Source organism: Acomys minous (genome assembly GCF_964271855.1).
Source record: "Acomys minous genome assembly, chromosome: 4".
NCBI classification, from domain to species: domain Eukaryota; kingdom Metazoa; phylum Chordata; class Mammalia; order Rodentia; family Muridae; genus Acomys; species Acomys minous.
The window spans coordinates 104,632,317-104,659,468 of record NC_140486.1 but is presented as its reverse complement, the minus strand read 5'-3'; the positions used below and the strand labels follow the sequence as shown (position 1 = coordinate 104,659,468).

General features: G+C 37.0%; 1 protein-coding gene across 4 annotated transcripts in view; it reads left to right on the top strand.

Moving 5' to 3' along the window:
- SPAG16 (sperm associated antigen 16) overlaps positions 1–27,152 on the top strand; it is an 819,872-nt gene that overhangs the window by 62,288 nt on the left and 730,432 nt on the right. For all 4 annotated transcript variants that reach the window (XM_084779848.1, XM_084779847.1, XM_084779851.1 and 1 more), the window contains 2 exons: positions 5,316–5,360; positions 6,545–6,654. In XM_084779848.1, the coding sequence (XP_084635974.1) occupies positions 5,316–5,360; positions 6,545–6,654 (155 nt within the window). The remainder of the gene's footprint in view (positions 1–5,315; positions 5,361–6,544; positions 6,655–27,152) is intronic.

Genomic DNA, 27,152 nt, shown 5'->3' with positions numbered 1-27,152 from the left:
TATTGAAACAATTGGGATCTGTTGAAAAATGTCATAGTGGAGTTGAAATGAAGAGTAGTTGCTTCTGTGAGGGAGTTGAATATGGGTTCTTGGTTGATGCCTCCACAGGATTCCTTGAGTCTTGGCAGAAACGGAAATTTCTCTATGACTAAGAAAAGACTAGAAAATCTCCTCGACTCTGATAGGAGGGACTGCCATGCTATCTGTGTCCAGGGGACAGGCCATTTCTATGTGTCTTTAACAGCACATTAACATTTAGCATCTCATGTTTTCCCTAAAAAGCCAAAGACTAAACTCACATATGTTTCATAGCAGACCGAGTTTGGAGCTGGATTCTTACAAAGTTAGTGGCCTTGGACAGCTTAGAGCTTTACATAAATTTACCCAAAACACAATAAAATTGATCCTTGAATTTCAAATTGATCAGCCAAAATTTAACTGCTCTCTTAAAGAAAAGCCATCACCTTCAGATAAAGATGCTTGCTCAGAATCTCTCCAGTGTGTCATCCCTCTGCCCAATTAATAACTGACCATTTGCGTATGTATAGAAATATATAACTCAGAGTCAAGACAAGGAGTAATAAATGGAGGCCAACCCTTAAATGCTTCAGGTATTGAATTTAGTGGATAGAAAAATACTGAAGGAACATTTGCGAATGTGTTCAGGGATTTAAAGAGAAAATATATCAGTAAGCGTACAGACAGGGACTGTCAGCAGGAAATAGAAATATCTCTGGGTACACAAACGCACACAGTCACATACTCTATGACACACCTATACAGATTCAGCAACAAATTGAAATTATACAACTGGAAAATACAACAACAAAATAAGAAATGCATCCCGTGGCTGTATAACTAAGTCACTTGTTAATGTAATGTTGTTAAAATATACTGGCAATATATTTGAAACTATGTATTACTTAACTTGAGTTACTTGTTTTAAAAATAGAAAGATGAAGCTCTAAAATTTAGAAAAATACCAGAATTAGAATTTTTCTAATACATTTAAAGGCCTAATGTTTCCAGAGGCCTACTCCTTGTATTTGATTAATAAAGGCTTAAAATTAACATTCTTAGTTAAGTTCTTTTCCTTGATTTTGTAGTTCTTTTCCATATAATTTTATTGTCTTCCTTTAATTGTTATATTTTATTATTCTGGTTTGATATAAGATGGTAACTTGAATACAAAATTCATTCTTTTTTTTTCCAATTTGATTTTTGAGATAGTCTCTCTCTTTATATACCTGACTGTCCTGAAATTCACTAGGCTGTCCTTGAACTCACAGATATCCACCTGTCTCTGACTCTGGTGTGCTGGGATTAAAGGTGTGGACCACCATGCTCAGCCCAAAAATTCTAATTTCTAATCCACAGAATGAGGGCTCATCCGTATATAATTTAAAAATTGAACTAATTAAGAAATTTTTTTCTCCTTTATTAATTTATTCTTGTTACATCTCAATGGTTATCCCATCCCTTGTATCCTCCCAGTCTTCCCTCCCTCCCATTTTCCCCTTATTCCCCTGCCCTATGACTGTTCCTGAGGGGGATTACCTCCCCCTGTATATGTTCATAGGGTATCTAGTCTCTTCTTGGTAACCTGCTGTCCTAATAACTACACATTTGCCATGCTTGGTAAAATGAAAAATGACTCAGAAGTTCATAGCGGGAATAAGTAGCTTATGCTATAAGTAGAGTCGTGCTTGGTTTATGCTTATAGCTGAACAGAACACGGGGCACCTCATCATGTCCTCGTGTAGTAGCCCAGGGCGCACCTTCCGCCATAAAGCTTAATTAATGAGTGCTTTCTGAGTTCCTTTTGTTGCTGCTCAGGTTGTACCATGTTTTTTGTTCACGTTTTATGTTGGTGCATAAACAATATAGGCTCATTTAGAAGGACGTAATATTACCTTTCAAAAATGTTTCTTTCTTTTCTTTTCCTTTTTATTTATTTATTTATTTATTTATTTATTTATTTATTTATTTATGGTTTTTTGAGACAGCCTTGGCTGTCATGGACTTGCTTTGTCGACCAGGCTGGCCTTGAACTCACAGCGATTTGCCTGCCTCTGCCTCCCAAGTGCTGGGATTAAAGGCGTACATCACCATGCCTGGCTTTTTGACTCTCAGTTACATGTGCTTTGCTTGTATGTATCCTCATATCTTAGATATTTTCTAATTATCCTTCTGGGTTAAATTATGAATAATTTCTTTAGGAGCATTATTCAGTTAATTCTTTTTACTGTTGTGTTTGGTATGTAGGGGAGTTGGAAATAGACAATATTAATATTATCTGTTAGTAATTTATGTTAGATGGAAGTATTCATGAATCAATCCTGAGACCTGAGCATATTCAGTTAACATTGGTTGAATGTATACATACATGAAAGATTGTTGATGAGCTTTAACATGGGAAGGCACAACAATCAAATTCCTATACATTAATATTTCTTGCCTACTTGCTGTTTTAAAAGCCTTATCTTGTACTCCTAGATTCCTTAAGATATTTACTATAGTCATACAAATTCTGAAACTGCAGATCATCAGGCATCACTACAGGAGTTGTCAGGAACAAGCATCAAAAGATAAGCCTGAAAATGTAGCCACAGCGACATGAACTTTGTTGGATATTGATGAACATTAATAAATACTACAGGTGGTTATCCATGAATCCTACAAAGACAGATGTGTCTGAGCATCTCATTCATTATACAAATACTTGTGTAAAGAAAATATTTATATGATAGGGAATGGAAATCATATTTGTATTACTAGATTAGAATGTGAAAACCATTATTTCTCTGCTAGTTTAGTGTATATTCTGCAATGTTTATTCTCAAAATATTGAATATTCTAAAATTTACTACAATATATATTTTTTATAATTTAAATGTTTTTACTGAATAGCAAACATGCAGTAATATGTCAATTGCTTTCTTATGTTTATTTTCCATTTGTTCGGTTCCTCTTTTGCTTGCTTAGTTTCTTGCATTTTATTTTCCTTTAGAAAGTGATGCATCATGTGGTCTTAATGCTGCATGTAATCTGCTCAGATTCCTGAAAATACCTGTTTGTAAGCTGAGTCAGTCCCATACTTCATTCTCCTTTTCCCCTATGGATATCACTGCAACATTTCTTTTCTTACATATAAGACAGCAAAAGCTGGTAACCTGCAGGGTCATTGACACAGTTGCATGAAATAATGTGTAATATCTTTGTGATCTTGTGACAGTAGCAGTCATTCAGTAAGAGATAAATCAGATGTAGAAAATGGCTATTGCTTTTAAACTATTGTCATCATTTTGAAACCTGTGGTCTTTGAAAAGTAAATACAGTGAAAGGATCAGGAGAGGAAAACTTCCTGATGCCTCAGTGGGCTGTGACTGTTGTCCTTAACATGTTCCTGAAAGTTGGGCTTCCAAGAGTCTTTGGGACATTAATTTGCAGCACCACTGAAGGAGGACTGGCATTCTAGATAAATAAGTCTTTAGTGCTAGCTGACTACAGTCTCTTCTGTGTTATTGTGAGGACGTTTAAATTTTTTCTCTTTTCTCAATAACTTGTTCAGGTTAGGAAGCTTAGCTTAGGAAAGAAACAATATGCCTACATATTATTTCTTGTTACCTCAGCAAGGAGCTGCATGCACCTCCTTTCTCTTATACTCTCTATCTTCTGTAAGACAGGGTGATGCACACTTGTAATCCAAACAAGCAAAGGCAGATGCAGGAGGACTGCAGGTCCTATGCTGGCAGGGACTATACAGCAAGATAGTTAGTAAAAAACAAAAACACAACAAGAAAATAAAAGCAAAGCCAACCAACCAACAACCAACCAAAACCTCTTAGTTTGTATTTAATATACATAATGGTGAATTCATAAAGATATTTTAATGTAAAAAATATTATGCATTTTGACCATGCAATATTACCCAGGCTCTCTGACCATAACCCTTCCTACCTTAGCTCTGCTACCAGTTCCCTTCTGTTTCCCCAATATTTCTCTTCTACTGTCATGTCATTTCAGTCTGTTATGTCTCTGTCTCTGTCTCTCTCCCTGTCTTTCTTTCTGTCTTTGTCTCTGTCTCCCCCTCACCTCGCCCTTGACCCCTTACAAAACTTATGGAAGACACAGTATAGTTGTCTTTTTTACTTAAATAGGGTAATTCCCAGTCTATCCAAAGTGCATATGAATATATGTTACTTTCCTATTATCCAATCATTTATTGCTAGAAAATTAGGTTGAATCTCTGAGTTGGTTGTTTTGACTGACGCTGGATGGATGTGTAGGGTTCTACACAGTGTGGATTGGTAGGGGTCTACTATTTTCAGATTTAGATTCCTTTGGGATAATAATAATAATTCTGTGGTTCTATTTTATATTTTTGAAGAGCCTTCACACTGATTAGTATACTGACTGTGATAATGTACATTTTCACCAACAAAATGTAAAGCTTTCTTTCCCCTATATCCTCATTTGTATTTACTGATTTTTTCATATATGTATTCTTATTATGATAAGGTGGAATCTCAGCATAATTTTGATTTGCATTTCACACATGGCCAAGGAGTTAAAGATTCTTTGATATATTTATTGGCCACGTGTACTTAATCTTTTGATAATTGATCACTTCATTAATTTATATACTGAATTTTTGTATATTGTGTTATTTAAGTTTTGAACTCTCTATATTCTAGATATTGTATGGTAGATTCTCCTGTTCTTCAAACAGTTCATTGTTGCCTTTTCTGTGCCCAGCTTTTAGCTTTATGTCATTTCACTTGAGAACTCTTTCCAAAAGAAAATTAATGTGTGTGTGTGTGTGTGTCAACTTCCTGTGCCTTGTTATGACTCCTGGCCTATTGGAATCCTTTTCAAACAGGCCTTGCCCATGTCCTCAAGGTTTTTTTTTTTCCTCTAGCAGTTTCAGAGTTCATGTCTTTTAAGGTTATTTATCTACTCTGAATTGATTTATGCACAGAAGGAAGAGACATGGTTCTTGTTTTTTATTGTTCTGTTTCTTTGTTTTATTGTTTTTGTTTTAAGAGATCTTTGGCATTGAAATTGTCCAGATACTTTTATCTTTGTAGTTTTTTCTCTGCCATAAATCTAGTCTGTAATTCATAGTATTGAATTATCTGTTTATATGTTAATGAATATACCTTTATTAGTTATTTTAAATCAATTAGCTATAAAACTCAAGTCATATGTACCTATATATGTAAATCAATTAGCTATGGAGTGCAAGTCATATCTGTCTATATGTGTGTGTAGGGAGATGTGAATGCAATGTCTTTTCCTCTTGTTCTCCTTAGGATTTCATGACACTGCTTCTACCTCAGAAGAGATGGGAGACACAGGTATGTGTATTGCCATGAGGTCATCTGTTCCTTTCTACCTGGTCTCAACACTAAGAGGCCTAGACAATAAAAGTATGGCACCCTGAAGACATTTACCATTGAAAAATATTGCCTCTAATTATCCTCAGTCCTTTGGCCTTATTCAGCTTTGTTTATAGTCACACAGTCTTAGGATATAGGAATCTGAACATGCTGTGACAGGACACTGATTCCATTCTTTGTAGTTGTCTCACAATCTCACTTTTTCTCCTTCTAAGGTAATGCCACCTTGAGTGGTTGAAACCCAACCTGAAGCACTTTAGAGTGTTAGAGTATTAGTTTTAATTCCATATAATTTAAACTCATCTAAACTTTAGCATTCATATAATAATAAGATCTTGGTCAGTATATGTTAGTCATAACCATGCTTTAGAAAATTAATGGATGGGCATGGTGGTGCACACCTTTAAGCTCAGCACTTGGGAGGCAGAAGGAGGTGGATCTCTGAGTTCAAAGCCATCCTGGTTTACATAGCAAATTGACAGGCCAGCCAAGACTACAAAGTTAGACCCCTCCCTCCCTCCCTGTCCCCTTCTCCCCCTTCCTCCCTCCCTCCATCTTTCATATTCTCTCTCTCTCTCTCTCTCTCTCTCTCTCTCTCTCTCTCTCTCTCTCTGTCTTACACGCACGCACACACACACACACACACACACACACACACACACACACACACACGATGATGCCATGACTTGGTTACAAACATCTCTTACTCTGGTTCCAGGGTATCTGATGCGTTCTTTGTGCTCTGTGAACACCAGGCATGCATGAAGTCCATATGCACACAGCCACGATACTTATATGCATAAAATAAATTTTAAAATTAAACTTTAAAAATACATTTAGTGTGTGGGTGTGTGTGCATATGCAAGTTTACGTCACCACACAAGTGTGGAGCTTAGAGGACAACTTGTGGGAAGAGTCAGTTCAGTCCTTTCCCTGTATGGCTCCTGGAGATCAAACTCAGGTCAACAGGCTTGACGGCAAGTGTGGGTAAACACTGACCTGTCTCACAAGTCCCCAAAATCATATCTTATACAGATAAATTTTAAATACTTTTATAATGTATGCATTAAAAGAATTTTAGTATAAGCATGTTTGTTATAACCGTATCTTTTATAGGTAAATGTTTTTCTTTTATCTTGTAGTTAGTTATAGTTGTGAGAAGGAAAACAAGTCCGAAGGGCCTCCGCCAAAATCCCTTCATGAAGACCGGGAAGAGAATGGCTATAAAGCAAAGATGAAGAATGAAAGAAAGGTATGACATTTGCTTCTGGTCCCATTAGCTGGTATCTAACATTCAGATATATGCAGCAATCAATTCACATAGCATCAGCTTATTTACTAAAGAAGGAATTTAGAGTTTATTTATTTCTTGCAAGCTATTTTAGAGGGGAAAATGGAGCTTGGGCAAACAGCGCTAGCAACTTGTTAACGCGGGTCACATACTAACTAGTGGTGAGGGCGACTCAGTGAGTCTCTGTGTACCCACCTCTCCACAGTCCAGTAGTCAGCATAGCTGCTCCCCTTTCTACCCACAGTTACCTCTGTCCCAAAGAAAAGGTAGTTTCTTTACCTGTGGTGTAAAAACTTTGTTAGTCTTCCTTTTAACATGCATAGAATTGTTCACCATTTAAGAATTTATGTGTATATTCAATGCATTGCTTTGTAACCAGAATAGTAATTAAAATCCTAAATAAGTGTAGAGTCAAATGAAAAAAATAAACAAGAAAAAATGCAAAACATGTTAGAGGAGTTGTATTAGGTATTTCTCCTGTTACCGGCCTATATTCGAAAAAGGAGCAATAAAAGGGCATAAGAGATTCATGGCGGAAGGGATTGATTGCATCTGCAGTCAGAAAAAGGTGAGCAATGATGTTGTCTTCAGCTGTAGCCCCTTCTTACGTGGTTGTGAACTTCATACAGGCAGTGTGCTGCCCACATGTAGGGCAGGTCTTCCCACTGCAGTTAGCTTACTCAATTAGCCTCATGGGCATGGGCACGGGCTGAGCTAACCTGGAAATCCACCTATGTGTGTGCCTGGGCTTGTTTCTTAGGTGACTCCAGATCCTATGAAGGTGCAAATTAACACAAGATACCAGAGGAATATAATTTCCTGTTATTAAAATTACATGAAATTATTAATGTGGTCATAGTTTTGCATATAAAAATGTTTGTTATTAGAGAGCGCTGTAACATACACACTTTTTAAAAAATTTAGATGTTATTTGTATTATGTATGTATATGTGAGTATGTAGTGTGTGTGGGTACACATGCCTATGCATGGGACTTGGCCAGAAGAGTGAATCCGATGCCTTGATAGTTGAGTTTCAGGCATCTGTGGAGGAGCCCTGGCTGGTTATATGGTTACTGGGATCCTAGCTCTGCCCCTGACAGTTATGCAGCAAGTGCCTTTAACCACTGGGATTGTATGTCTATCCCTGACACTTACTTTTTATTGAAAATATTTCTATTATAATAGCTTTAATAGTGGTCTACAAGAAAATATCTGTATAAATTCACCATATATCATATACATACAGAGTACCAATTCCATTTTTATCCTTTGGGGAGTATACATTGGAATCAGGTATTGTGTAAAATATCAGAATAAAGTAAATAATAAACACTGTGAGTATGTCAGGCCTTTGACGCAGTACCCCTTGATGACCTTCAGGGTGGTGGTATACTCTTCCATCATCACTATTCACGTGAGGTAGATTCAGTCCCTTCAGAACTTTTGGTCTTGGCAGTCCTCATCGCATGGGAACAGTCTCTTCCTGGAATATACATATACTATCAGGTAGCATGCCATGCTTAGTGACAATTGGGCAAGTCACTTGTTAACTCTTATAAGACCTTATATTTGCAATGCAAGACTGACATGTTATTTGACAAAACATTTTGAAAATACAGAACATAGAAGTTATATATCAATGCACAGTTGATTTTCTTTGATGATGCATTACCACGCTTAAGGAGATACCTACATAATAAAAAGTTGAGACTTCAAAGAGACTGAATTATATAAAGTGAATCTGTTTATTCTTTCTTCTCTGACCAATCATTTTGTTAATATTTAAATTGCATGTATTTATGATTATATAACAGTATATTTGTTTTATTCACTATAGATGGCACTTGTAGACTCTTAGAGAATTAAAGATGTATTTTAGAGCATTTCAGTCACTGAGTATCATTAATAGTCATATCCTTATTATTGGTAGTTCTTGTGTTTGTTTCATAGTGCTAATTTTATTTTTAATAAATTAACAAGTGGATTCAATAACACACCATTTAAACTTATTATATGTAAATGTATTATATGTAGAGTTAAATATGATTTCTTGCAGAATTAACTATTTTGAATAGAGCCTTGAAGGAGTAAATGGGCCCAGAAACATGTCTTTTAATGAAACCACTCTTTTATACCTCGTAAGCTCATGCTTAGCTGCTCTTCTTACTTAATTTCTACATTGTTCCTTATGGGCTGTCTTTTTTGTTTCCTGAGGTATTTCCTAGAATAATTTTCAAAATATTCTATGGAGATGAATCATCTCAGTGTTTACACACCTGGAACATTCTCACTTTGTCTTGAGTTAATATTCAGTTAATAATAGTTTATCAATTTAAATTAATTCCTTATTTTCACAGCCTTGCTATCTTAGATGCTGCTGCTGTTTGCTTTCAGTGTGATTCTCATTTTGTGTGAAAATAATCAATGCTGTATGTGATGCAACATACTAATGTACCAATATTTTAAAAAGTATGATAGTGCTGTTTGATCACAGAACGGCTATATTTATATGATCTTGGAACTTTCCAGCTGATTTCTGGAGTACTTCTCCTATATTCCTAGATGAATAATTTTTTTCTGGCTTTGTGAGACTAATTAGTTAAGTCTGAAGTCTTAATCACAAAATATGGCCTCAGATCAGTGACCTAGAGTTAGAAAACTGAGTGTCCAGTTTTAAGTGACATTAGTCTCTATGTTTTATGTAGAGTCAAGTCTCCCGTGGCTTTTCCAAGAGCTTGTGAGTCCACAGGGTACAGAGGTAGTGATGGCAGTAGTATGTGCTCCTCTTCACTTCCTTCTGCTTTAACTGGTAAGGTTGAAGTTGGAAAAGGATTTAAGAGGAGGAGAGAAGTTATGTTATTTATTTTATTTTATTATTTATTATTTTTCATACACATTTATATTATTACACACATATACAATAAACTACCTACTGAAGAAGAACCATCAAACAATCAGAAAATATATAAATATTATGTTCATAGTGTGTTGGCTACTTGTATTTGGAAACGGTGAAGAAAACATCTTTCCTATCTTGGTGAGTCTAAGATTCTGACTGTAAATCAATATCTGTAATATCTCATCATTGCCAACTTAAAACATCTATCTAGACCTAAAAACATATTAACTCCTAAACAACTAAGCTTAATTGTAAAACTAAACTATGTGATCTTCATCTCCGTCAGAGAATTGAGAAGTAATAAATTAATTACCTGAATAGGCAGGAGGTGCAGGTTAGTAGCTTTCAAAATGGGAAAATGAGAGACAGTTTGGTGCCTGATTAGTTACCCAAAACTCTCTATAATGTTAGAGCGTCATCTTCAGCCTTCTGGCCCAATATATCTGACAGACATATTTATGAGGCAAGAACTATTGAGAACTTGCTTATTATGTCTAGGCAGAGTTTTGTTTTCAACTCAGCCTGCATCGAAGCTTGCCCATTTTAAGGCAGAATTCTGTCTGTGGTAGAAATGGGGACATTTTTCCCATTGCCCATTGGCTGGTGTCACATTTGAAGCCATCTCCATAAGGAGGTTCATTGATGCTTATCATCTTCTTCGAGGTAGGATGGGTGTTGCCAGGAGTTAACCTGTCTTATTGTCAAAGAATCTTTAAAAGAATGAAAACATCCTTAAATGCAATATTCTAGATGTCTCTGAAATTTTTGAAGACCTCATCAATTTTACTTTATCTATTTATAGAATCACTTCTATCTGTTACACCTAGGATGTATATTCTTGTGATAAAAATAGACTAGTAATTGACATTACTATGTCAATTGACTATTGACTATGATTTTGTCAACTAACAATTACTTTGTATTACCTATTGATCCTAAGCAGCCTGCAATTGTACTTTCAAAGTATTGGAAGTAAATCTTGTATTATAATTGAGTTATATTTGTACAATACTTTATATTAGAGTAGAAATATATATATATATATATGATGTATATAAAGAATAATCTTAAATTTGAATTTTATACCAGTGTATCCAAATTAAACTTATTTTTCATCTTCATACAAAATTCTATATCAGTGAATTAATAATAACCTTGTGAGTAACAATGAAGGCCTTAGGTTGAGGAGTAGATTCACTAATCTAATTTTTGTTCTATCTTCCCTATATATCTCTATATTCCCCTTTCTTTCTTTTCAATCCCTATATCCAAACCTAAGAAAGAAGAAGAAAAGAGAGACATCCCTCAGTCTAACCTTGTTTTCTCTCTAAATAAGACCAATAATAACTTATAACCAGCACCCAATGAAAATAATCCCCCGTAGCCCAAGAAAGCAAAAGAAAACCTACCCAAACCCCTGAAGGAAAATGGGGCATCATTCTCTTAAGGTTTCTTCTGGCTGTTTGGGATGAATAATACCTTTGTAAGGGCCAATAAAATTGTGGAAAATGGTTAAATAAGCTAGGAATAGCATTTGCAGTTCAGTTTCTAAATATTGAGAAATACCAGGCTTAATTAAAGTCCTATGTGGGACAGTCTGAAATGCTGGGCCATTGGGATTGGAAGTTTTCTTTGTAGCTGTCCTGGAACTGTCCTGTTCTGATGCGGAACAGCAACTGTAGCACTTGGTGCTGGAACATGAAGGATGCAGCATGTCAGTGTCCAGCACGCTGGGAGGAATGAATCCTGTCAGGTCTGATTCAGCATCATGACCAATTCTTTTTTTCTGAAAACATATAATTTCTCACAAGCATTATACAGTCCTAAAATTATAAATGGTTGATGTATGAATGATGCACAGAACAATTAATACTAGTTCTCTGCTCTTTATATGAGTGGAAGAAAGACATCTGTAAATCTTCATTCATGCCATACAAAGAATGTCATCTAATAATAAATTACATTGATTCTGTAAGCGAAATAAAGTGTTGTCTATGCATAGACATTCATGTCTCAGCCAGTCTCAGAGCTATTCCCATGTAGTGGGGTTAGCAATATAAGTTACCTGCTGTTCTGCAGGTACTGATTTTTTTAGTTGGTTTTGTATCCAGCCACATTGCTGAAGCTGTTTCCTTGATAGAATTTTTTGGGTCTCTTTTGTATAATATCATATTATCCACAAGTAGTAATAGTTTGATGTCTTCCTTTCCGATTTGTATGCCATTGATCTCCTTTAGTTGTCTTATTGCTCTAGCTAGGACTTCACATACTATATTGAAGAGATGCAGAAATAGTGGATAGCCTTGTCTTGTCCCTGATTTCAGTGGAATTGATTTAAGTTTCTGCCTGTTTAGTTTGATGTTGACTATAGTGTTGCTATGTATTGTGTTTACTGTGTTTGGGTATATGCATTGTATCCCTATTCTCTCCAGGGCTTTTTAATGTGAATGGGGGTTGATTTTGTCGAATGCTTTTTCATCATATAAGACGTTCATGTGTTTTTTCTTTCAGTTTGTTTGTATGATGAATTACATTGATGGATTTCCATATAGTAAAACTCCCCTGCCATGCCTGGAAGGAAGCCTGCTTGGTAATGGCGAATGATATTTGGATGTGTTCTTGCATTCAGTTTGCAAGTATTTAATTGAGTATTTTTGCATCAATGTTCATAGGGAAAATTGGTCTGAAATTCTCCTTCTTTGTTGAGTCTTTCTGTGATTTAGGTATCAACATCACTGTGGCCTTAAAGAAGGAGTTTGGCAATGCTCCTTTTGATTCTGTTTTGTAGAATAGTTTGAAGAGAATTGGTATTAGCTCTTCTCTGAAGGTCTGGTAGAATTCTACACTGAATCCATCTGGCCCTGGTCTTTTTTCTTTCTTTGTTTGTATGGGAGACTTTTGATGACTGGCTTTATTTCCTTAGGAGATATAAGAATATTCAGTGTGTTTATCTGACCTTGATTCAATTTTGGTAATTGGTAGCTGTCAAGGAAATTGTCCATTTCATTTAGATTTTCAAAATTTGTGGTATATATGCTTTTTAAGTAAGACCTAATGATTCTTTGGTTTCCTTGGAGTCTGTTGTTAGGTCTCCCTTTTCATTTCTAATTTTGTTGATTTGAATACTCTCCCTCTGCCTTTTAGTTGGTTTGCATGTGGTTTGGTCTATCTTTTCTCAAAGAACCAGCTCTTGGTTTTGTTGATTCTTTGAATTGCTTTCCAATTCTAAGATTGCCTCAGCTTGTGTTGTCTTTGTTGCTTCTAATTCCCTCTTTAGGCTTTGAATAGTTTTATTCATTTCTTTCTCCCGTTTGATTGAATTTTCCTGTAATTCTTTATAGGATTACTTCCATTCCTTTATTTGGATGTATTTTCCTGTATTTCTTTGAGTGCTTTATTTTCCTCTTTCAATGCTTCTATCATTTTCATCACCTCAGATTTAAAGTCTTTTTGTGCTTCATGGGTGTTCATATTTCATGGCTTGCTGTGGTAGGATTACTGGTTTCTGGTGCTATTATATGGCTTTGAATTTTGTTGCCAGTCTTCTTGCACTGGCCTCTAGGCATCCGATTGTCTCTGGTGTTAGCAGGCCTAGAGGTTCCTCCAGTGGAGTTGCTGTCTGTGTCCCATGTGGGCCAGGCAGGTTGGGAACAAGCAACAAGAGCTCCAAGCCAAAGGTTGTTTGCCAGGGTTCCCCAGAGGTCGCCTCAGGATGATGGACAGTGGGTGTTGGAGCCTGCATCCACCTCAGCTCAATTGGGTTTCCTGTCTGTATCCCAGTTGGGTCAGGCAGGAGAGGAGTAACCTGCTAGAGTTCCAATGCCAAAGCTTCCCAGGTGCCCTACATTCCTTTTCGAGATGGCAGAGCTTTGCGTATCTGCTCTGTGTTCCAGATGGGCCGGGTTGGTAAGCAGCTGTGGGGCATGAGAGGAATCAGAGCCCAAAGCTGCTCTGGTGCTCCACAGGCCTTTTCAAGATGGCAGGACTCTGCCTATCTGCTCTGTGACCCAGATGGTGTAGGCTAGTAAGCAGCTGGGAGGCTGAGAGAGATCTGAGACCAAAATTTCTTTAGTGTCGCACAGACCTTGTGATTGCAGCAAATGTGGGTTGTGGCCCACACAGGACTCAGATCTGCCTGTCTACTCTGTGTCACAGATGGGTCAGGCTGGTAAGTCTGTGGGATAGGCAGAGTGAGACCCAAGCCCAGAGCTGCTTGGGTGCTCTACAGTTCTTCTCCAGATGGCAGGACTCTGCCTGTCTGCTGTATGTCCCAGGTGGGTCAGGCCTATAAGCAGCTGGCAGACTGAGAGAGATCCAGCCCAAAGCACTTCTGTACCCCAGGACAATAAGCTGTAGGTTAGTGGAGATAGATCTGAGCCCAAAGCTGCACGGGCGTCTCACAGTCCTTCTCAAGATGGCAGATATTGTGGATTGTCCCTGTGGGTTAGCTGGGTGGCCAGGGTCAGACCCACCCATGCCCCACACAATGTGGAGCCCTCGTACCTGGAAATCATCAGCACTGGTGTTTTGTAGCTCTCAGTTTGGCTTTTAGGTAGCTGTGTAGTTGTGGCTGTCCTGCTAATCAGAGGCTGTATGTGATCAGTGCCGTCATCTTGTATCTTTGAGAAGTTATGTTTTGACTTGAACCACTTTGTGGTAGATGAGAGTTGTCTGGACCCGACAGATACTAAAGTCATTATTCATCCTGAGACTGTCACACTTATGAAACTCCTTGTCCTGTCCCAGCACTTCTGGTCTGTCTCTCCATGTTCTTCTTAAAGTGCAGCTAAGATCTTTTTTCTTATATGTGTCATTTTCCATTTCAGGCCACCCTCTTGGCTACCTGTTAAAAACAGCTCTAGGTCATTTTCCTCCTGGCATCACAGTCAGTTGCTGTAGTTGGGAGGGCAGTTTGATTTTTCTTGTCAGTGAGATCTCCATCCTGCTCATACAGACTGCAGGTTAGGTATCCTTCTGCCCTGCACTTTGCAATTATGGACAATGAGCATGAGCTGCCCTGGGCCAGGGTCCTCACAGAAGGTTTGTTCTATGACTCACATCTCCAAGTCTTGGAGGAACAGACATCATATGAGAGCTTTCTCTATGGAGGTCCTTGAGTAACCTCCATTCCTGTGTTCTCTAATATTTTCCATCTCTGATATTTATGAAAAGGTTAAATGAATCAACTCCTTTTGGTAAATCCTTTAAATTTTCCCAAGTAGACTGATACTTCCAGAAAACAAAATATAGTGTTCTTTCTAAAAAGTCATGTGGAAACACACTAATGTAACTTGCTAAAATATATGTTTTGGGGAAACTTCTAGTTTAATGTCTGTGATTTTTTTTTCTATTTCGTTAGATTTTTTTTTAAAGACTTGTCAAATTATAACAGACAATAACAAGATGAAGGTGCAGTTTGTTTGCCATCTCTAAAATCACTCAGAACTTTACATTCTTCAACCCAGTGGGGGTATTTTATCACAGGACATTTCATTTCTATTGTTTATTTGTATCCCTTCTTTCCACTTTTAAAACTGGTAATATGTACATTTACCTTCTCAAAACAGTATTTTGTAAGCTCCCCTTGGTCTTGTAAGTTGTATTTGGTTTGCATTCTGATGTGTCCTTTGAACATTGTCTTCTGGCTTCTTACTAGGGGAATGAGCTCATCTAATATATTGTGATGGACCCACTGAATTTGTTTTTATTTGAAAGCTCCGTTATTAATTTCCTAGATTTATTTCTCATTTACCATTGACTCTGTTTTCTTGGAAGCCTAGTAATATGTCAATTGATGTTATATTCACTTGAATTTCCTTATCTTAGGGTTACAACTGCAGGGATGAAACACTATGAACAAAAAAAAGCTGGGGAACAAAGTCGGCTTATGGTTCCAGTGTTCATCATTGGAGAAAGTCAGGGCAGGAGCCTGGAGGCAAGAACTGATGCAGAGGCCATGGAGGGTGCTGCTTACTGGCTTGCTCCCCATGGCTTGCTCAGCCTGCTCTATCTTTTAAATTTTTTTTAAAAATTTTATTTATCTGTCTGTCTATCTATCTATCTATCTATCTATCTAATTATTTATTTTCACCCTGCTCTCTTAAAAAACCCAGGACCACCAGCTCTGGGATGGCCCCACCCACTGTGGTTTGGCTTTCTACATAGATCACCAATTAAGAAAATGTACTGCAATACAGAGACTGATGCACCAACTGAGGGCCATGTATGATGTGGGCCTAGACCCTCTGCTTAGATGTAGTAGATGGCCAGCACAGTCTCCTTGTGGGTCCCACAATAGGGGGAGTAGGTACTACTTCCCCCTATCCTGTTGATCACTTCCCTCGAGTGGGACAGCCTTGCCAGGCCACAGAGGAAAAGGATACAGACTTGACAGTCTGGAGTCAGATGTCAGGGGAGGAGTTCTCCACTTTCTGAGGACCAAGGGGAAGGAGGGAGAGGGTATGGGGAAGGGAGGGTGGAATGCGGAGTTGACAAAGGAGGGGGCTACAATCAGAATGTAAAGTGAACAAGTTTTTTTAAAAAATTAAAAAAAAAAAGAGAGAGAAAATATACTGCAGGTTTGCCTACAGGCCAATACTATGGAGGTATTTTCTCATTTGAGAGCCTGCTTTCCCAAATTCCTCCAGCTAGTGTCAAGTTGACATGAAACTAGCCAGCGCATTCCTTAAAGATTGTCATTGGGCCTTTAAAAGAGGGTCTTCTGCTGCATTTATTTATGTCATAATTCTTCACCATCTTTAGTTTTTATTTTGTTTTATTACTCTTTTCTTCAAATAGTTTGTGATCTATTTTGGGATCATATGTAAATACATTAGATTAGGTGATTAAACTGCCACAGCCCACCATTAAAGATACTTAATTTTGTATCATAATCGTCCAAGTTGGTGGATGTGGGCAATGGCTATGAGCTCTTTGTTTGTGGATGAGAGATGGCCTCTCAAGGACATGGAAACAGCAAGGATTTGCAGGGTGCTCTGTTAACCTTGTATAAATCAATTTACTCTGTCTTATGTTTTTCAAGATGTTCCAACACTGTAATAGGCAGTCAAGCTCTCTGGGAACATTGACTATCTACTTGACCAAATTACCTCTTTTGTATATCTATCATGAAATTCAGAGTTTATTAAATGTCATTAGATATTTTATTTATCTATTCTAATATAATGATTAGTGATGTCCTGTGATGTTTCTAAACAACAAAAGTTCCTACATACTCATTTTATGTCCACTAATGAGAATGTCAATCTGGAAAAGACCATACATGCTCACATGTCTCAGGTGAATGCACACTGCTTCTGTTTTTTCTTTCTGACAAGGGAAAAAGAAAACACTGGCCAGTTGGTTGGCCCTGCACTGTTTATCCCGGGACGTGTTAGTCAGCGGCTGCAATACTTCCGGCATAACATCTGCAGTGTAGATGCTGTGTTGCTGAGTCTTAGTAGTTTGCTCTTAGCCTCCAGAATCGTTCTTTTTCCACCCCCATACAGGTTAGAACGAGGAACTTTGTAGAAATATTATGGACGCTCCCATATTGTCATTCTGTGTTTAATTTCTGCCAACTCCTGAAAACCTCCCCAGGGTGTTATATTATTCGTGATAAGAGACAAGAGCATTTTTAGAGGTTATCACTTGACATTTTTCTCTACACTAATCCTTATCCCACAGGTCACAAACTAATTGGCTTATTTTGGCAACTGCCAAGTATATTCTTTCAATGATATGAATGCCTTTCTATATCTGAACTCTTACTTTACATTGATATATTTTATGTGATTTGAATTTTACCTTAATTAAAATTTTGTAAAAATTTGTTGTTTCTTATCCAGATGAATGAAAACAAAGAGTAGACTGGAGGGATGCATAGAGAGAAGCTAACTGGGTGCTTAGACATTTCTATACTGAAACTTGAAAATGCTTTATATTTTAAAAATTCAAATGTCAGAGTTTAGAAACCTTAAAAAATAGTCACGCCTTCCTTTGACTGCCACCAGGTCTCCCCCTCCAAGAAGAGACTTGATACCCTATGAGCATATACAGGGAGAGGAAATCCCCCTCAGGAACTGTCATAGGGGAGGAGAATAAGGGGAAAATGGGAGGGAGGGAAGAATGGGAGGAGACAAGGGATGGGATAACCATTGAGATGTAACAAGAATAAATTAATAAAATAATATATATCTTGGGAAAAAATAGTCACACCGTTTTAATATTTAAGTACATGTTTAATAACTTTAAAAGAGTAACTTTAAAAACCCATGTAATAAAAGTTTACATTATTTTTTCACGAAGCAGATTATTTAGCAACAAGTATTAGGCTTATTATGAGAAAAAGTAGTTGTTACCTTATAAATAGCTTTCAGTAGAGCCAAGCACGTCACTTCTGCCACAGCCACCTATCTTTCCTTATGGCCTAGACCAGCCTTGCTGTGGCAGGTACTGGGAGATAGAACTTGTGTGGAACACCTTCCAGTGTAATGATAGAGACAGAGACAGAACAACACGGAACAGCTAGCTGGCTTCAGTAAGCACTACATAGTGGCACAGACCCATTTAATTCAGTGACCGTCCTGTCAGTCACTGCATGTTTGATAGGAGAATAAGATTCTTGTGAGTTCATAGGTGTGTGGAAGTACAGCACGGATGTCTTCTGCAAGTACAATGAGGAAGCTCTGGGATGCTCCCCAGGGATGAATACTCTCAGGCTTTGAGGATGATGTGTTCAGACTCTACAGTGTGCATGAGGATGGGAGGATTCTGATATCTTCTCAGCAATCTCTCTCCATGATTTCCAGCACAGTGTCACTGTGTCCTTGGAACAGCCAAACTGTCCTGAGAACAACAATGACAAATATTTACCTTTGACAAGCAGGACACAACTATAGGTAGATGCTGCCTTTCCTTAGACTTTTCCATATAGTACTTGCGAACTCACTTATGTCTGTATGAATACACTGGTTGGTGCTCCTGCACTTGGGATCCTGCCGTTATTCTCATAATACCAAACTTGGATTTCCAATTGTGCCATGAGGTGAATCAGTAGTGGCCCAGGTATTTTGCTTGCAAAAAAAAAATCTATAAAGTCCTCTTCTTGATGTCTCCTAATCTGGTACCTGTTTTTTATGAGCCAGTAGCTTATAAAAGTAATTAAAAAATTTCACAGAAGGCTTTTCATGGACATTACCTCAAAAAATTAGTGTATCATATTCATTAGAGTATAAAACAAAATATGTAACAAAAGCAAGAAAGTAACAATACAGAATAGCTTTGGTAATGATCAATAATTTATCATGTATTCAGCTAAAATTTTAATTGTGTAAGTTATTAACAAGTAGGACATATTAAAATACCTTTTTTGAATTTTAGCTTAAACCATAGATATAGCCAACATAACAGCTTTGAATATTAAAAATGATGAGCAATATATTCTTAAGGGAACAAAGGGATATTTTTGAAGGCTTTCTTTGGGTTTTTTGTAAGTTTTCTTCTTGTAAGTTAGTTATTATATGATCAGCTTCTCCTAGCATTCTCTGGCATACATGCTGCCAGATGCTGTTTCAACAGTAAAAGGACTCTGATGATCTTCCTACTGTTACCTGCATAAACATGGATATTACTTAACTTCTATGAGCATCCATCTCTATGAATTTAGAAGAATAAGATATTCACCATGGAGCTTTGTCAGTATTCAGAAGTAAACTACAGATTAAGACTTTTTCTCTAGCACAGTTCCTACAACAGAATTCGTACGCAAATAATGATAACAATTATTTACTGGGGTATCATAAATGATATTTAATGAAAATATTTTAATTTTGAGAATTTCATATATGTACACTATGAAATACGGTCAATCATTATGCATCCTAATTTCTTCTTTCCAGCTTTTCCCAAGCACACCCCCAATCACAACCACTCTTGACTTCATGTCTTTTCTCTCTCTTTTTTTTTGATAACCCATTAAGTTCAGTTAGTATTGCTCATATGTGGATGAGTGTGGGGCTACCCACTGAAGCACAGAAAACCTACCATTGGCCACATCATCCAAACCAAACCAGACCAGACCAAACCAAACCAAAAACCAAAGTGATTCTCTCCTCCAGGAACTATCTACTGCCTGTAGCTCCTCAGTGTGCTGCGAGGCCTGGAGGTCATCTATCCCATCTAAGGTGGCACGTTGGCTGGCTAGTTCTTGTGTAAGCCTTGTGCATGTACCTACAGGTGCTAAGAGTTCTCATTGTGCTAGCTATGCTGCGTCCAGATGCAGCATTTCACTCCCTCTTCACCGTCATGTAGATCTACAAGCTATTTTGGTTTCAAAGTTGATAATGTTGGTGCATCTAGTACTCTGAGTTCTTTCACTGTTCTCCTCAGCACTTGGGCCAGTTCTGTATCTCTCTACTAACTGCTACCCATTGGAGATACAAGTTTCTCTCACCTAGGTTAATAGTAGCCCAGGTTTATGGGCATATATATAATATTTAGATGGCAATTTGACAGCATAACCATTTAGCAAAAATAACAATAGAAAGTTCTACTCTAGACCCTATGATATCTAAGCCATAAGCTTGGACCAGGTATACTGTATTAGTCATGAAACTTCATCCTGTGAATCAAGCCTCAAATTCAACTGGAAAGTGGTAGAAACCCTATAATAACCATGCCACTATTGCACCAGTGGGCACGTCTTGTGTGGAAAGTAGGTGTTGTATCATGCAGGGCTCAGTACAAAACAAGACCTTTAATGTCTTTTTTTCTTCAATAGTGAGCACAGCACATTTGGCACTGTGAAGGGTAGCAGGCAAGGAAGAAGTTCCCTTGTCAGTTGCTCTATTCCCTGCCTCTGAAATATATGGTGTCTTCACCATCATGGTCTTACTATGTAGTTGTCATGAATAGCCAAGGTCAATGACAATATCTGGTGCTCTTTTGATACTTCTGGGACATCCTTGACCAATAATTTAACGGGAGATATCCCATGCCTCTACTATTTTACTTTAAAAATCCATGTCTTCTGTGAATGACATTGTCCATCCAAACAATGTGAGTTCTCTTTCTGAAGGTGTATTTAAAGCTACTTTGCTGACTAGTAGGTTAATGTAAGGTTTATGTGTATTTCGTTTTGGCTAATCCGCCCACTACTCTCTGCCTCACTCCCGGTACCGATGTCCCCACTCCATCCCTTAGCATGTCGCTCTCTCCTCCTCTTATTTCACATGTGCGCTGCTATCCTTTGAATTACTTAACTACATTTTTCAAACGGGGTTATGAGATTGTAGGTTTCTATATGTCAGTTCATACCTGCTTTCCATGGCTTAGCACCCACTCCACTTTATCCCTTGATTCTTCCCATATCCACATACTCTTCCTTACTTAGGCTTTTTGGCCACAATATTGCACCCATTTAATCGCTATAATCTACTGTTCTCTGTCCCTTAATTTGTCTCAATGCTCATAATCATTATGGAAGTGTAAACTAAAGATGTTTTAAGAATCTTTCTCACACGGCTGGAGAGATGGCTCAGAAGTTAAAAACACTGGCTGCTCTTCCATGGGACCCAGATTCAATTTCAGACACCCAAATGGCATCTCACAGCCATCTGTAACTCAGTGGATCTGACCCCTTATTCTGGCCTACTTGGACACAAGACACACATATGGTCCACAGACCATGACATGTTTGGCACACAGACATACATACAGGCAAAAAAAAAAAACCCCATACATACAAAATAAATAAATAAAAAAATTTCATTTCATCCCAGTCAGAATGATATTCTCTAGAAATACAGATGGCAACAAATGCTGCCATGGATGCAGCCGAACAGGAACAGTGGTAAGATGTTGTCTGTCATTATGTTAAACCACTCTGGCTTGGTGACAGGGCACTTCAAGAGCCTTATCCACCCAAGAGCTAGAACTGGGTCTGTTTTATAGTTGTAGTTGATATTAGTATAGTATAGAGCGTTATTATATGGTTGTTAGCTTCCGCCTATAGTAAACTTGTTACCTAAATACCTATTTGCATTCTTCCAATAATTATATATATTGTTTTATAACATGAGACCATATTTTGAATATGTAATGTTAATAAGAAATCAACTTTTCATTGTTTCAGAATTTGAAAACATGGAAATTATTACAAAGTCTGTGACGAGGTCCAAGTGAGAATTTTCATACTAATAATTAGAAAACAGTATTGAATGTCTGCAACAGTTGAAATAATTCATTTATAAATCCCTGAGGAAATAAATTAACACAATATTTATTCATAATAACATGCTGTAACGAATTGATAAGGATTGGGTCAAATTGTTTATAATTCTTTTTTGGATAGAAAATTAAATAAATACAAGTTATTATATTATGCTAAATATATTACATTTATGCACCAAGACTAAATGTGAGTCGCAATATAAGCAGTTAAGAAATTCTGATCATTCCCAGGTTTAAAAATAACTATTTTTTTGAAATATGAATGTATAACCATGGGTCATGCAAAAAACCCCAAAAATGAGCCTGTGGGGTAAAGATGCTCAGGGTGTTCATCACTGTGGAAGTATCAGCCAGTATACATAACACCAGCCACTAGGCATGGATGTACAGAGTGGCAGGCAGGCTCAGCACTCTGGAGCTTGAGATAGGAGGATCAATAAAGCTCATGGCTACTTTGGTTCACACAACAAAGTTCTCTCAAAACAAACAAACAAACAAACAAACAAAACAAAACAAAAACAAAACAAAAATGGAAAAAAGTGGGGAGGGAGCAAGAAAAAGAGCCTCAATACAAAAAGTACAGTATTTATTTCAAAATACAAATTTGTGAAAGTTGTATATTTACACATTAAATATACTAACAGCATTTAGTATACTAAAAATGTTGAAATGTTAACCAACATTAGTATTACACATTTTAATGTAATATATTAACGTAACATATATAAAACTATACATTATATAATATTATATATGTGGTCTTTTGTAACTTGTTTTTAAAAATTTTTATTAATTTATTCTTGTTACATCTCAATGGTTATCCCATCCCCTGTATCCTCCCATTCTTCCCTCCCTCCCATTTCCCCCTTATTCCCCTCCCCTATGACTGTTCCTGAGGGGGATTTCCTCCCCCTGTATATGTTCATAGGGTATCAAGTCTCTTCTTAGTAACCTGCTGTCCTTCCTCTGAGTGCCACCAGGTCTCCCCCTCCAGGGGGCATGGTCAAATATGAGGCACCAGAGTTCATGTGAAAGTCATACCCCACTCTCCACTCAACTGTGGAGAATGTTCTGTCCATTGGCTAGATCTGGGTAGGGGTTTAATGTTTACCGCTTGTATTGTATTCAGCTATTAAAAACAAGGAATTCCCGAAATTTGTGGACAAATGGATTGAACTAGAAATGATCATAATGAGTGAGTTAACCCAGAAGCAGAAAGACTAAAATGGTATATACTCACTTATATCTGCATACTAGCCCAAGGGGCATGTCACATGAAAGCCTTCACTTACCAGGAAACTGGGACAGAGGGGAGGACATCCTATTGGGACTCTAGATGAGAGAAGCATGGGAGAATAGCAAAGTAGAAAGATCCAGATGGTCCTAGAAACCTACAAGTAGAACATTATGATAGGCAGATCTGGGCCCAGGGGTCCCACTCAAACTAAGGTAATTTTTTTTTGTTGCTGTTTTGTTTCTGAGACTCGTCTATAATGCACAATGGCTGTAATTTCACATTCTGTTCTGTTTTATGATTCATAGTGTTTTCGTGGCTCCAAATTTGTAATCTAATGACCGTGACTACTGTAAATATTACTTTGTACATCTCACTGGAAATTTACAGAAAAGTTTTTATAGGAAATTAAGCTAGGTGTGCAATTAATATAAAGGTTTAGACAGCGTTATTCTTTCAAACCAGCTAGACGTATTTGGAAACTTATGTGTAGAATTATTTCTCCTGTACACCGTTTCCAATACTTGAAATTACCAAGGTTCTTAATTTTTGTCATACTAATGAGTGAAATATATTACACCATTATGCATTAAGTTTCATTTTTCTGGTTATTAAATGTGACAGGTTCTTTTTTACTATAGGCAATTTATTTTCATATAACATTTCATAAAATTTCTCCCATTTTATCTGAAATTGTTGATCTGTGAAGCATAATTTCCCTGAAATTCACTCAAGCTCTTGTATAGCTCATTAATTTTTTCATTTTTTTCCTAAGTAGTTATTAGTTTGCTTTTAAAAAGTTAAGTAAATTCACCAGTAAAATGACTTGGACCTCAAGATTTTTGGGGGGCAAGCACATAAATTAGTAATACAATTTCCTTAATAATTGTGTAGTTTTATCAGGATTGTTTCTATTTAGATGAACTCTGTTTATGTCATCTGAGGAAGTACTCTGTTTCTTCTAAGTTGTTTACCTTACAGCTATAAAGTCATTAGCACTGTCTTATGCCCTTTTAACAATGGCAGGATCTGTTGTGATTTCCTCGCTCTGTTCCTTCTGTTTTGATTTCAGTCTTTTCTCCTCTGTCATTGTTCATCTTGTTATATAGACATTTATCAGTTTTACCCACTCTTCTTAAATATTTAGTATTTTGGTTCATTAAATTTCAATATTGTTTTCCTGTTCCCAAGGTCAATATTTTCTGCTTTTATCTTTATTTTATGGCTTTATTTTGATTTATTGTGCTCCTTTTACTAGTTTTTTGAGGTAAGACTATTTTATAGTCTATAATATAAGTAACAATTGTTTGTGCATTTTCTCAGAATTGCTTAGCTTCATTTCATGTTTCAATGTATAGTATTTGTCTTTTCTTTCAATTGTATGTATTTTCCTTACAATTTCCTTTGGATTTTTATTTTTGTCTCATAGATTATTTATACAATATCCTGCTCCATTCTGTATGTTTAAGGATTTTCCATTTTCTCTATTTTTTTAGGAAATACATTGCTGTTTTTATAGCTCAAAGGCCTCGAGATCCTCTTCACCTTTCTACTCACTTCATGTTCTTTCTTTTTCTCATTCTTAAAAAAAAATCTCCAAAAAGTCAAAATAAAGAAAAATAAGACCAAAAGGGCCATAACAAAACAAAATGAAATAAAAAATCCACAGAAAAACTGTGAAGTTCATTTTATGTTGAACAAATGCTCTTGGATATGGGTGTGTCCTGGAATTTTGTTGATTTCTCCAGTAGCCTCCATTGGAGAAGACTGATTTTCCCTTTGCCAACAGCTTTCAGTTGCAGGTAGCTTCTTGATTAGAAGCAGGACTCTGTGTCCACTTTCCTCTCTGAGTACTGGGACCTCCTTCTGGCTTAAACCTGTGCAGGTCTTATACATGCGGCCACAGACTTTGTGAGTTCATATGTGCATCAGTCTTGTCATGTCTGGGAGACACTGTTTCCTTGGAGTCATCCATAACCTCTGGCTCTTACAACTAGACGAACTGTTGCCCAATTAGAAACTTCACTTCCACTAACTTCCATGATGCCGGATGCAGCCTAGAAGAGTGACCTGCTTTCAAGATAAACTGTCTCAGTGGTGGCACAACTGTAATGGAGGTAACCAACCACTTTCTAATTGGATTTGCGGTCCATTTCATGAGATAGAACTCATTCCTGACATTGCTAAAGTTGCCTAGAACCTGAGACTAGATAGTTCTTGGGCTTGGGAAAAACCTCCTGTTATTCTGCTAAAGGAGCATAGCAATAAAATGGCTCCTAATGACCTATTGCTATGCCCATAGATCAGTACTTGACTTAGATCTCCTCAGAGAAGCATCTTCATGAGGTAGATGATAATTAACATAGAGACTCACAACTGGAAACTGCAGAAAATGAGAGGCTTCAGATCACTCAGTCCTTCACACATCCCCTCCCCTGAAGTTTAAGGATCACTGGGGAAGAGAAGCCAGAAATAAATTTTATATTTTCTTATGATCCTGTTTTGAAGTTCTAGCAGGTGATTGAAGCTACTTATACTCACAACTAAAACTGAAGCCTCATTTATGGGCCAGGTCATACTCAACTGACTGCGGGTTCAGGTGGGATGCTCATGGCGTGCTGAGGGAAAAAAGGACACCCACATAGCCAACCTAATTAGCCAAATCAACCCTAGCAATCATGCCCAATTGTCCTCACATGAATAGAGATTTTCTGTTTGATTTCTAGATTGAGTTACTTAGGATGTAAGAGCACATTAACTTGCATTGCTTTGTCAAGAGTCAGGCTTAAGTCACATTCTTTGTTTGCCATGGTATTTCTTAAATGTCATTGCCAGTCAGTTTGCCATTCTGTTTATTTCTTTTAGCATCCCATAATGTTGTCTCTTGCATCATTTCTAGAGTTTGTGCTTCTACTTGGATCAGAATAGGAGAAAAGGATCCCCCACCCATTTCCAAAGGTAGCACATCTCTTAATACAGTTAACAATTTTCTGCATTTAGTTACCTCAGGGTTGATATTTTAATACAAAATATAGTATAAATGCAACTTTATGTACAGCACAATTTATTAGGTAGTGCTTTTTTCCCCAGTGACTTCTACTGTATCTTTATCATTTAGTTAGTATCAAAACGTTACTAATTCAATTTTCTAATAAATACCTGGAAAAAACAGTTTAAAATAAAGAAAATTATACTTTGGCTTGGAGTTCCTGGTCAGTAGATCCTACTGACTGTGTTCTGTTAAGCAGGACAGCATCATGGCAAGAGGAAGTGGTAGAGCATACTGCTCACCTCATGCAGCCAGGGAGCTGAAAAAGACAGAAATCCATGGAAAATACATATGTGTCAAGGACACACTCATTGGGCCTCACTTCCTATGACTTGGTCCACCTCTGAAACTTCCTGTTACCCCAGAAAACATTATAAAGTTATGATCTGCTAGTAAATGAGCTGTTGAGTAGATTAGACTCTTTAGATCCACTCAGGTCTTGAGGATTCTCCAAGGCTTCAAAAGTGATAGATTTGGGGGACACTAAATCATACTACTATGTGTACATATTTTCCTTTCTGGATTTACCATTGGTGATTTTTTTTACCCCTGTGGCAATGGTCAACTTTGTATTTATTGCATATACCTATTATATAATTTGTATATTATAATATGATGTTGTGTATTATAGTATTATATTGATATTATATAATATATAATTCTTTATATTTAATGTTTGAATTTATCTCAAAACCTTTCAACCTTATTTTCCTTCAGTGGTGTTTTATCCTTACATGTTTATTTTTCTATGTATAATTTGAAAATGCTTGCCAAATTCATTACTGTTTTTCTTTTCTTGTACCTTTTATAGAAAATGTCTTTGACTTAATCCATCAATGAGGGAATTTTTCCAATACTCTAATATTGGAACAATGTTCAATGCTTAAATGTCTCTAATTAATTGTCCAACATATCTTGATTTTCTTTCAGTGTCCTGCATTAACCTTTAAAATATTTTCTCCGTGCAGTTCTTGTACTTGCTTGTGTGAAATGTGATGTTAAGTATTTTATACTTTTGTTGTTGGAAATGATCTTTTAAAAATTA